Source organism: Saimiri boliviensis, chromosome 3, assembly GCF_048565385.1.
Source record: "Saimiri boliviensis isolate mSaiBol1 chromosome 3, mSaiBol1.pri, whole genome shotgun sequence".
Lineage (NCBI taxonomy): Eukaryota > Metazoa > Chordata > Mammalia > Primates > Cebidae > Saimiri > Saimiri boliviensis.
Genome location: NC_133451.1, coordinates 163,758,275 through 163,772,020, shown reverse-complemented (window position 1 = coordinate 163,772,020; position 13,746 = coordinate 163,758,275). Strand labels below are relative to the sequence as shown.

The 13,746-nt window shown below is 35.1% G+C and overlaps 1 protein-coding gene across 2 annotated transcripts in view; it reads right to left on the bottom strand.

Moving 5' to 3' along the window:
- Nucleotides 1-13,746, bottom strand: part of ANKRD50 (ankyrin repeat domain containing 50) — a 50,375-nt gene that overhangs the window by 12,177 nt on the left and 24,452 nt on the right. For both annotated transcript variants that reach the window (XM_003936244.4, XM_074396931.1), the window contains exon 3: nt 2,320-2,549. In XM_003936244.4, the coding sequence (XP_003936293.1) occupies nt 2,320-2,549 (230 nt within the window). The remainder of the gene's footprint in view (nt 1-2,319; nt 2,550-13,746) is intronic.

Below are 13,746 nucleotides of genomic sequence, written 5' to 3'. Positions count from 1 at the left end.
AATACAGAATAGTAAAGGACAATACATTAGGTTACATATAATAGACTTCAAAATAATTATTACAATTTTAAACAGCTGAAAAAAATTATAAAGAATTGAAAAAATATCAAATAAAAGCCCTCGAAATAAGTAAGAAAATCACTTTGACTTTCTAATAAAAACATAATGGTCAGATAGCAAAATTTCAGGAAAAAAAAGCAAAGTGATGAAATAAGCATAAGGGTGAAAGGGTTCAACAGTAAACAAGAAGTACAAATAAAAATGACATAGCTTTTTTCACATATCACATTAGCAAATAAAAAAAGACTTAATTCAGTACTGGTACAAGTAAAAAGAAACCACCCGCGTGCAAATGTAATCTCAGCTACTAGGGAGGCTGAGGCAGGAGAATTGCCTGAACCCAGGAGACGGAGGTTGCGGTGAGCTGAGATCGCGCCATTGCACTCCAGCCTGGGTAACAAGAGCGAAACTCCGTCTCAGAAAAGAAAAAAAAAAAAAACAAGAAACCACCCAACACTAACACTTTCAGGTAGGAATACAATGATATACGTCCTTTTGGAAAGCAATTTGATAATATGTATTAGTAACTTTAGCAATATTCTTACATTTTTACCTCAAAATTCCACATCTACCATGAACAGAGAGGTGGTCATAGGTTTACATCAGCCCAACATTTGAAATAATTTCTCAGTGAAAAGAAGTAAAATTAACTGAAGCTCAAAATGTATATACTCTATAATCCAGCAATTACAAGTCTAGATTTATAACATTTTAGCACATGTGCATAAGAATACATGAACAAATATGTTCATGAAGCATTTTTTGTAACAGCAAAAAACTGAAAATGTCTAAATGTCCATGAGTAGGATAATGAAAAAACAATAGAAGATTTATTCATGGAAAGGAGTACTATTTAGCAATTAAAACCAATGAAATTGATTTATAATGAATATAGCTCAAAAATAATGTTTGCTAAAAAAAGAGAACCAAATAATAAGAATAATAGCAACTTTCTGAAGTACTTACTATGTATTAGGCATTGTCCTAAGTGCTTCATATGTTATTTGCCATTTAACCTTAGAAAAATCCTATAAGGAAAGTAATATTATAATCCCCATTTCATAGATAAGGGAATAGAGAATATAAGTTGCATAAAGTCACACAGATAGTGAGTGGTAAAAGCTAAGATGGTGTATGGAGTGTTTCCTTTATGTAAACTATAAACATACACAATACAAAATATGAGCTGAAAGCACATAAAATAAGTGAATACTGGTTTTCTCTAATAAGGAAAAGAAAGGAATGGTGACACAGACCAAAAGAGCTTCTACTTTACCTACACTTGACATACCAAGTGCTACGTAAGTGTTAGCTACTGTCATTTAAATTACTAAACTTTTACCAACTACATTTTTATCAGTAAGAAAAAAGAATACCATATGTGGAAACCAAAAGTGCTGCCACTAGTAGCAAGGGAATTGAAGAGAGACAATCTGATAGAAGGAATAAAGCTGCTTACAGAAAATTATTTTAACAAACGAATAAGATTTCACTATAATGTAAAATGTATAGAACTACTCAAAAGTGGTATGGCTAATTACCCATTAACTTAATTAGTAGCTCTCTAATTACACTATATATCCTGTGATACATCCTTGTTTTACACTCCTTTTATTTCCCACAGGACAAAGAAGGGTGTGTTAAATAATCTAATAGGAGTAACCATAACTTTATTATGATAGTAAATAACTAAAAAAAGTAAGCGAAAAGAAAACAAACAAAAAAAACCTCTGATAGTATATTTTTATATATTATATAGACTATAATCTCAAACATCAGAAAAAGGCTTAAAGAAAAATATATTTCAAGAGGTATCCTAAAAGGCTGTAAACTGTCTGTCCACTTACCAAGAAAAACACCTTAGAGTAAACTGCCCCTGATTTTTTAAAAACAAAACAAAACAAAACATATTCACTACTGTTTAAGATGCTCAGTCTAGTTAGAACAAATACCATAAACTGGTCATGATACAACAGCATAATAAATACAGCCCCAAGATGTATAGCAGGAAATATGGCATGAAGTACTCCAAACCTTTACTAAAGCACTTGGGAAAAGAATCTTGAAAAAAAGGTAATGTTGAAAGGATCTTTAAAACATGCTAAAGCTTTTTTATATACATTTCAAAGGCACAGTTGGGGAATAGCTGATAGAAGGAGCAAATGCAACATGTAGATCTTCAACTATATATTTTTTTCTCTAAGAAACTAGTTCATTAATGAAAAGCATTTGAGGATGGCAGTAAGTAATTACGCTTACCAGTAAACATTTTAGTGACAGCCTTACTCTGTTTTCGGGCAGAACAGAGAAGCAACAGCCATGGTGGAAAGAACTCATGGTGACCAGCTAAAAGTTCCGCAACAGTCCCAGATAAGCTGGTAGACGTTTGTTCACCTTCAGTAATGTTACACCCTTCATCAACAGAATCAACAAGCAGGTATAGGCTTTGCTGCGGAGGCTTCATTCCCAGAAGAGGGAGTAGAACACACCTGTAAAGCACATTCACATGAGCATTTTGAATGTCAAATGGCTATGATATTAAGATTTATTATTCAATATTAGAGTCTGAATTATATATTCTTTAAGAATAAAATAAGGTATCAGACCAAAAAATATACAAGTTTCAATTCCTTATGTTAAGTACAATACTGGTCCCAAATAGTTTACATTTCCAATTACAGCATTTTCAACAATAAAGTGTCTGTGTGTGATTCAGCATAATTATAAATTACCAAAGGCATTAGGAAATGAAGAAAACTAGATTTCAAAATTCCCCGATTGTTTTGAGTCCGTGATAAAAAGTGTGATTTCCTTATGACAAAGCTAAAATACGTTGCAGAGTAGAAAACAAAACAAACGCTGGGGACCACCTTAATAAAAAGAAAAATATCAAGAGTACTGCAGAATTTAGAAGTACTTTATCAATATTTTTCTCACAAAAATACTGCAATTTATACTAGCTTATCTTCTACACATTTTATTTTAAAAGACTGTACAAAGATGAACTATAGTCAAGATCCCATACTTTCAAATTTCCAAGTAAAGAACAAAACTATTAGGCTTTATTTCATTAATTAATGCATTTCCTATGTGTGTAATTTATATTGCAGTTGAATATAACTTTTTCATAAATAGAACAATGCTCATTCATTTTCAACAAATGTTTACCTGATGTGTGCTGTGGGGTCAATAAGGTACTGGGCAGATACAACAGTGAAGAGGACATAATCCATCCAGTTATGGACACCAGAAACTTACAAATAATGTTTTCTAACACTGTTTTCTTAATCTTTCAACGTAATAGCCACCAAGATCTAATTTATCACCATGCAAGAATCAATATTTCTTTTAAAAAAATCTCAAATTCATCTCAGTCTGTAACATCATCACCGTAACCCAAACTACTCTCATCTCTTCATCTCTTTTACCTGGGCTGCCCTAACAATCTACATGCCTCCAACAATTCCTCTCCTGTGAGTTTCTGCTGCAGCCAGGGTCACTTCAAATGTTTTTCCAGCCAGACTAGCCTTCTTTCAATGACTTTATGAGACACAATTACATATGAGCCTTTTCATTTGTAGTTTCCTTTGCCTGATATGCACTTCCTGTCTTTCTTCATGCAGTTTATCTTCAATTTTAAGTTCAGAGTAACCTTTTCAAGGTCAAATCACTATAACATGCTTTCATAATGTCAAATATAGTAGCTCTTTTCCACTCCACTATAAAATTTGCAATTATATATTTAATTATTTACTGTCATTTTTTAAAATTCTCTTCAGCTGGAAGCATCAAGAGACGAGAGACTAAATTGGTGTTGCTCATCAGTGTACCCACAGAACCTAGCACAGTACCCACAGTAGAACCTAAAGACTTGACATTGTTGCAAGCTAGAATGGAAAATGAATTAACTTCAATGCAGTGTTCAGGTGCTATGAGAAAAAGCAGTAAAATTACTAAAAAGATAAGAAATGACCAACTCAAGTGCAGTAGGTAGGGAAGGAAGAGAATGTCAGAATAATATTCATATATTAGGTGCTCAAGACGAACTAGGTTTTGAGGAACCAATCACACTGCTACAGGAGGGTAAAGGGAATGTGGGGCAATCCTGGCAAGGAACATGCTGAGTTTGGGAAAACCTACTCTACTGTATCTTACATATATATATATATATATATATATATACACACACACACACTTTGTCCCTTATGAGCACAAAGATGGCTGATAAAAAAAATCATACGGTAAAATATATACAGAACACAATATACTAGAATAATGTACATAGTAAGTACCACGTCAGACACAGCACACAGGAAGCCACCTTAACTTACTTTTATATATAAATAAATATATATTTCTTTTTATTGTACTTTAGGTTCTGGGGTACATGTGCAGATCATGCAGGACTGTTGCACAGGTACATATATGGCAATGTGGTTTGCTGCCTCCATCCACTACCCCCCACCCCGCCCCCGTCACCTATATACATATATCTGGCATTTCTCTCCATATTATCCCTCCCCCACCTCCCTACCCTCTACTGTCCCTCCCCTAGTCCTCCCAACGGCCCCCAGTGTGTGATGCTCCCCTCCCTATGTCCATGTATTCTCATTGTTCAACACCCACCTATGAGTGAGAACATGTAGTGTTTTTTAGGGAAAGTCTCAGGGAGAGGTCAGGAAAATTGGGGAATTGAGATTGCTAAGGTATAAGCTAGAAGGAGTTTAGTAAGGAGAAACAGCTGGGGCTAGGGGAGGTCAGGCAGTAAAGAAAATCTACTTGAGGCAACAGCACATGCAAAGGCTTTAAGAGGAGACAAACCAGTGAAGTACAGAAGAAAGAATTATGAGAATCATGAAAATGAGTAAATGCTGGGTTTTAATATGAAATGTGGGCTTTGCCCTAAGGGTACTAACGAACCACTAAAATATTTTAAGCAGAAAACTGATATGTTTATATTGTAGTTTAGAGAGATAACTCTGGTATATGTGAAGGAAAATTTGATGTAGGGTAAGTCTAGAAGAAAAGAGGCCAATGCTTAGAACTTAGAAATATGAGGCCAATGCTTAGAACTTAGAAAAAAATAAATCTCCGTCAGAACTACCACTATCACCAATGCCATCACTACCAACTTTAATTCAGTGCTCTATATGCTTTAAGTACTTCACACATCCATTAACTTATCTGATTCTCACATTAATTCTTTAAGATGGGTACTATTATAATACTCATTTCCAGGAGAGGTAATCAAGCACAGAGGATCAGTCACTTGTTACTTGTAAGTGACAAGAAAGGCATTCAAGTCCAAGGTCTGGTTCCAGAACCTACACAGCGGGGACCATCCATCTGGGTTTGTCTGGGACTTTCCCAGTTTTAAGCACCAGGTCTCAGGACCCAGTCCCACCTCCTCCCAATCTCCTCCTTCCCTAGTCTTGGGCACATCATAGTGGGGGTTACCCTAGTCTATACTCTTACCCACTATGGTCCACTGACTAACCATTACCGATATTAGAAAGTATATTATAAATTAGTAGCAGTGGGGATAGCATAAAGTAGATAGATTTGAAAGAAATTTGGTAATATTAATAGGATTTAGTGATTATGTCCTTTCTTTTGCCTATTCCAGGATATTTGCTCTTCCTTTACCTTATTTCTTATAGTGGAAATTAAAGTGATTTTTCATACTTTTATTCTCCTCTAATAATCCTTTAATGATGTTAATTTCCCTCTAAGCATTTTCAGTATCATCCACTTCAAAATACTTTCCCTTTATTTTCTTCTGTAAAACATCCATTATTTAGAAGTGAGTTATAGAGCTTTAGAATAATTGGGAATGTCCCAATTATCTTTATGTTACTGTGTTATCATCACAGTTTAATACAATTGTATCAGGTAACATGTTTTGTGTAACATTCACAGCTTCAAATTTGTTGTGACTTATTTTATGGCCCAGAATATATCTATCCTAGCAAGTGCTATGTTTGCACTTAAAAAGAATGTATATACAATTGTTGCTGGCAGACTGTTCTGTAAATGACAATTAGGCTCATTTGGCAACAGTATTGTCCAAGTGTCCTATGTACTAGCTGATTTTTGGTTTATTTATTCTATGGATTGTTAAAAGGGGAGTGATAAAATATTTGAATATAAGTGTATACTTCTTAAGATAGTGTTAGTTTTGCTTCCTGTATTCTGAAGTTCTGTTATAAGGGGTACAAATATTATGACTGTTACATCCTCTTGAGAAATTGGCCCCTTTATCATTAGGAAATGACTCTCTTTATACCTGGTAATATTCTTTTTTCCAAAATCCAGTTTGTCTGATATAAATATAGGCACACCACCTTTCTTTTAATTAGGGTTAGCATGGTATTTACTTTTTTATTCTTTTATATTTAAGCTATTTGTCTCTTTATATGTGAAGTGTAATTGTTATAGGCAACATATAATTAGATGTATTTTTATCCAGTCAAATTCTACCATTTAATTAAGGTATTTATCATTTACATTTAATGTAATTGTTGATATGGTACAGTTTAAATCTATCATATTTTGTCCACCTAATTTTGTAATGTGTATCAGTAGGATATATTGCTAGGAATAGAATTGTTAGACTAAGGGACACCTTCATGTATATTTTAACACATATTACCAAAGTGATGCTCTCCTTATGAATTATATGTATACATATATATGTACACACATGTATATATATATATATACTCATATGTAATGCGTGTATTTATCACAGACATATATATGTAATGTGTGTATATATGTATCTACTAACACGTAGCTAATAGCTGTGTAACAGTAGGTATTTTCCTAGCCCCTCCATAATAGTGATTAATTTTATTTACTTTTTCTACAGCTAGGTGAAAAATAGCATCCTCATTATAGTTAAAAAAAAACTCTATAATACATATATTAATATTATGTATTACAATATATATGAGTTGTACATATTTTGAGGGTACATGTCGTATTTTGATACCTACATACAACGTGTATTAATCAAATCAGGGTAATTGGGATACCTATCAACACAAACATTTACCTTTTCTTTGTATTGAGAACATTACAATTCTTCTTTTCTAGCTATTTTAAAATGTAATAAATTAGGTTAACTTTCTCTAGTATTGAGTATGAGAACATATTCTTTCTATTTATGTATCTTTTTATGCTTTTAATTTATAATTCCTTACCATAAGGGCAACCATAGTCACATGTACCTAGGAATCATATTTCCTTTTCTTTAAATTGTGTTTTCATATATTTTACCCATTTCCCAAAAGACTGCTAATTTTTCTCATATTGGCACTCTTTAAGTGTTAAGAAATTGAGATAGTGTCACTCCATTCCAGCCTGGCCAATAGAGTGAGACTCTGACTCCAAACAAACAAACAAAAATGAAATTGTTCGTTGTATGTAATACAATTTTTTCCCACCATTTATCATTTTTCTTTTGACTTTTTAAAAGGTTTTTTTTTTTGGACATGTACAATGTCCCCTCCCCCTCCCCTTCCCCCTCCCCCTCCCCCTCCCCTCCCCCTCTCCCTCCCCTCCCCCTCTCCCTCCCCTCCCCCTCTTCTTCTTCTTCCTTTTACTTTTATATAGGTAACATATCAGTCTTTATTTTTTTCCTTTTACACCTTCTAAGTTTTATGTCACATTTCTAAGGGAATTTCCCAATTCAGTGATTATAAGAAAACATTTTTGCTATGTTCCATCTCATTCTGTTTTATAAACTCTTTTCCAAGCACTTATATGTCTGCTTCATGCAACTGTTTAACTCGGGCAATCACTCATTAATTATGTTTTCATTTAAGGCAATATATTTGGTGACAGATTTCTTTTTTCTTTTTTTTTTGATGGAAACATTTTTTATGGTGTTTCTTATGCCCTGTTTTTCACATTCCTTCCCCATTTGTTCTTGAGACATATTGGATGTATCTTGTGATAACTCTTTTTGAGTAAATTCTTTCCAGATCAGCAACTAAAAGTCAAATATATGCAGTGTCCATGCTGGCAAGAAGTCTCCTTATGCATCAGAGTTACAGGTATAAATAATTTGAGCTTTGACTGCCCCCGAGTCAATTAAGATCAAAAGCTGTGGGGATGCACACAACTACCCGTAGAGTTTCTGACTGCACCGCCTCCCTCAATACCTTCCTACCCATACACATGGCTCATCTGTGTGACTCATTCTGCCCTGCCCTCTTCATTCTTTCTATATGCTTACCTGGGTCCAGGAAACTTCTAGCATAAGTCTATAACTTATCTCCCTGGGATCAAATGAGAGCTTTTGTCCTTTTGATACTCATCAGAGTATGCACTTATTTGAACCAATAATGGTCTGCCAGGTTTGCATCTCAGGTTGATACTAACTTTCACATTATATTGAGATTTGGGATTACAGGTCTCTCATAGTTTCAAAATACAAAATACATAGGGCTTTTGATTCACTTTCTTGCCTTGAAGCTATTTCCCAGGACTATTTAAATGGTCTTAGTCATGTTAAAAGCAGATAGGATTCATTCCTACGTCCTCCCTTTCATTTTAGTACACTGTCTTCCTTTCTGTTTTAACACCAAGTTTTTTTTCCCCCCCATTCAGGACCTATTTCGAACATTGAGCTTTTTTCCACTGAAGGCCTTGCTGCTACTCTCTCTGCCAAGAAAGCTCCCTCCCCAAGGCAGTACTTCTTACCCTTCAGGTTTCAGCACCAATTTTATTCCTGAAAGAAGCCTTCTCTGACCACCATATCTTAAGCAGCCCTCATCGGCAGTACTGTTCCTGCAATTGTTTCTTTGTAGCGTTTATCACATTCTTAGATTCACTTTGTGTTATTTCTGTACTTCTTTTGTTAAAAGGCTAGGAGTGAAGTTCTTGCACACCTCCACATCTCCTTGACCATACTGTAGGCTCCAGGAGGGCAGGACTATGCCTGTCTTGTGCACTGTTCAGTTTCCCAGCACTCAAAACCACTCTTAGCACATCATAAACACTCAATAAATTTGCTTCATGAATGAATGATACTTGATAGGAAAAAGTTTTATTACTTTAAAACAAAGGATTAAAATTTACTAAACTCAGAATTCCCATATTTAAGTACCCTTTCAATTATTTCAAAAGCACCTATTTGGGGATATCTATACCAAGTGACACACAAATTCACATTTTTCTGTTAGATTACATTTTATCATTTGTAAATGAAAATCCCACCAAAGTATGTGTACACAAAGCATAAATAATTTAGACAGTCTGAAACAGACTTTCCTGTGTTTGTGAATATTTGTATACATGTATATTATTATTCCAAATGAGATAATGTAATGACACTCGGTTATCACAGTCATAAAGATAATGCTGTATTTAAAAGCAACAGTATGATACAGGGTTTGACTTTGTTTGCATATCTTAACTGTCTTACCTTTCTTATCTTCATTAATATTGAGCCAATATTTATTACATTCTTAATATTTTTATTAATTCAATTTAAAATCCTTGCATTAGTTTTTCCCCCATTTTCAATTGTCTTGAATATGAGTAATGCCTTCTATAGCTAGCCTTTTACTGATTAATTTACTTAATGTTTTTAAAAAAGTGACAGATAAAATTGTAAGTATTTACCATGTATAACATGACGTTTTGGAGTAGATATACATTGAGGAAGGCCTAACTCTAACGAATTAACATGTGTATTACTTCACATAGTCATCCTTTTTGTGGTGACATTCTTGATTTCCTGGCAAAAGGCAGCTGAAATTCCGAAATGAAAGACATCCACTGTTCATTTTATTGAATACAATGAATTTACGTACTGACTTTTTCTTAGGAGATTAATGAGCTTTGAAAGCTACTATAAATAAATTATAAGGAATATACTATTAGGTAGATGAACAGATTGAACATGTCCAAAGTGTCTTTAAATTTGTTTCTATGGAACACCAGGTTTCAGCTCACTTTCTTCCTCACTTGTTCAAACATAAAGTATTAGGAAGAATGTCCCTCCTAGCCTTTCAACAAAACACCTCAGAGAGCTGGAGGGAGAAACAGTGTGAACTACAGACAGAATGTGGAGCCCCCAGAGCCACTGATAAAGAGCATTCACACTCTCTTGCTAACTCTTTCTCTACTGACACCTTAGGGCTTTAAAAAATACAGCAATCACCCTGGCTGGGAAAGGTAGGGAATGAAACCCTGACCCCATTTTTTCTAGGCTCTTCTCCCATATGACCCCTATGTAAAAGCCTTAATAAGGAATGGGTGGGGAGGAGTAAGAGTTACTTGTCTTTGAGGAACTAATGAAAACCCACCGCAGCCTACAGCAAGGGGTTGGGCAGGATCAGAAGCCAGGTAAAGAGGTATACATCATCTTAATCAGAAAAACAGATAATGTCCCCATTTTCTGCCCTCACTACTGAGACTCGCAGAAGAGAAGAATTTGAGAATTGAAGGTAGAGTAGATATTGATAAAATCCACCTGGAAAATCAGCCCCTAACCTAAATACAACCTATTATTAGAAGATTTGAAGTCAGAGGTGAACTGAGGGTACCCACAGCAACAACACATATCAAATGTCATGACTCCTGACTAGATTAACTCACCTCTCTTCCACATTAAAGCCTCCTGCAGAAAACAAAACGTAGGCCTGTTTCCAGTTAAAGACTATTATGTTCCAGTTGTTTTACGTAAGATATGTGGCTTCAAAAAATAATTATAAAATACTAAAATAACAGAAATAATTCTGAAAGAGAAAAACAAAGTTGAAGGACTCACACTACCCAATTTCAAGATTTACCATTAAAGCTAGTGCAATCAAGACATTTGTTATGTATTTGTTAACAACAGATACATAGAAATTCTGGAAACAGATCAGCATATATACAGGAACATGATTTTTCACAAGATGGCCAGGGTAATTCAACTGAGAAAGGCAAGTTTTTTTTCAACAAATGATGCTGAACAAACAATGACAGCCAGATGTCCAAATGCAAAAAAAAGATAAACTTTAATACATATCTCTCACCCCATCATTGAAAAATGTACCAAAAACAGATCATAACTTAAGTGTAAAACATAAAACTGTAAAACTTTTAGGAGAAAAATCTTTGTAATACTGAGTTAGGAAAGGAGTTTTTAAACACTCCACCAAAAGCAGGATCCATAAAGGAAAAAATAAATCGAAAATCTGACTTTATCAAAATTAGCTATAGCTATTAGACACTGTTAAGATAATGAAAAGACAAGCTGAAGACTGGCAGAAAATATTTGTAAAGGAAATTTCTGACTAAGGACTCTTATTCAGAATACATACAGAACTCTCAAAATAAGAAAACAAAAAAATGTTAAATGGGCAGAAGATTGAAATAGACACTTTAGAGAGGATAGTGGAGGGTCAAATAAACATAAAAACGTGCTCAACATCATTAGTCATTAGAGAAGTTCATATTAAAACCACGGTATAATACTACTAGACACCTATTAGAATTTGGCAAATAAGCAAAAACCCTGACACCACCAAGTGCTGCTGCAGAACAATGACAAAGGTACAACCACTTTAGAAAAGTCTGGCACATTTCTAAAAAAATTTTTTTTTTTTTTTTTTTTTTTTTTTTTTGGAGACGGAGTTTCGCTCTTGTTACCCAGGCTGGAGTGCAATGGCGCGATCTCGGCTCACCGCAACCTCCGCCTCCTGGGTTCAGGCAATTCTCCTGCCTCAGCCTCCTGAGTAGCTGGGATTACAGGCACACGCCACCATGCCCAGCTAATTTTTTGTATTTTTAGTAGAGACGGGGTTTCACCATGTTGACCAGGATGGTCTCGATCTCTTGACCTCGTGATCCGCCCGCCTCGGCCTCCCAAAGTGCTGGGATTACAGGCTTGAGCCACCGCGCCCGGCCGTAAAAAATTTAAATATATACCTAACACATGACCCAGCAATCCCACTTCTAAGTATTTACCAAAGGGAACTGAAAATGTATGGCCACACAAAAATCTGTACATAAATGTTACAGCACAGTAGCTTTATTTACAATCCCCCAAATTAGAAACAGTCTACAGGTTCTTCTACTGGTGAAGGGATAAACTAACTGGGGCATATCCATACAACAGAATATAACTTAGTCATAAAAGAAACAAACAAAAAACTACTATTGGTTCACATAACAGCCTGGATAAATCCTAAATGAATTTTCTAAGGGAAAGAACCCGATTCCAAGGCTGCACATGCTATTGCATTTATATGACACATGGAAAAATATTATAGGAATAAAATTTACATCAGTGGTTGCCATACGTTGGACTACACGAAGGAGTTTACTAAAAAGGATAGCAAGTAGGAATTGCTGGTGTGCTGGAACTGCTCTGTATCACAGCTCCATGCATCTATTAAAATTATAAAACTGTGCTCTACAAACAGTAAATTTTAATGTATGAAAACTAAAATTAATGCTAAATTATTACTTGTTAACGTTTCTCTGAAACACAAAAGACATAGCTTGGTACATACCAGGGAGTCTGAATATTCAAAACTCAGAAGACTGTGTCCTTCATATGTGTAATATTGAGCAAGTCATTGTTACTCAGTTGTCCTCACTCCTGTTGGTCCTTTGAGGTTCTTCTGAACAGACCAATGCTCTTAGATCAGATCATTAGCAGTGAAGCCACTGAGGCCCATCTAGACCTAGCAGGATGCTGAATCAAACTATAGGATTCTGTTTTCCAGGATCTGACCAAAAATTGGCATCTTACCAATTTCTCTAACCTCATCAGCCTTGCTCTTAGTTCTTTAAGTAGATTCTCCCTTTGGCCTTAGAACCCTTATACATGCTCATCTCTTTCCTGTCATAATTTTCACCCCTCCTCATTTCAAGGTTTTTATTATCCTTTAGAAATCAGCTCAAATATCACTAATTCAGAGAGGTCTTTGCTGACTACATTCCTTACCCGACAACCCAAACTAGGTAACGTTCTTTATGTATACACTCCTACAACATCCATGAAAGCCCTTACAACAACTGTAATTAATCAAGTAACTAAGGAATTGGTAGTTTAACATCCACTTTCAAAAACTTTGAAAGAGAAGGAACCACATATTATTCACCAATGCATTTCTAGCAGCTAACACAGAACTTTACACAAAGTGGATGATTTATAAATATTTATGGAATGAATGAATAAATGGGTTTATTTCATTATTGGTATACAGAACAGTGCTTATTCATTCCAGTGTCATGCCTTTAAAATTTTAAACAAAAACAACAGCTCATTGTTGGCTTGCATTTAATTCCTAGGTGCTTGTGATGGTTCACTTTATGTGCCAACTTGACTGGGCCACAGGGTGCCCAGACATTTGGTCAAATATTAATCTAGGTATGTCTGTGAGGGTGTTTCTGGATGAAATTGACATTTGAATGGGTAGACTCAGTAAAGCAGATATTCCTTTCTAATGTGTGGTGGTGCCTTCATGCAATCAAAGCTTGAATACAACAAAAGGCTAACCCTTCCTCCTGACTGCATGAGGTGGGACATCAGTCTTTTTCTGTCTTTGGACATGAAAAATCAGCTCCTTTTGAGTCTTGAGACTGCTGGCTTTCATAGTGGAATTTACACCATTAGCTCTCCTGATTCTCAGGCCTCTGAACTCCACTGAAATAAAGCTAGTGGCTCTCCTGGGTTTG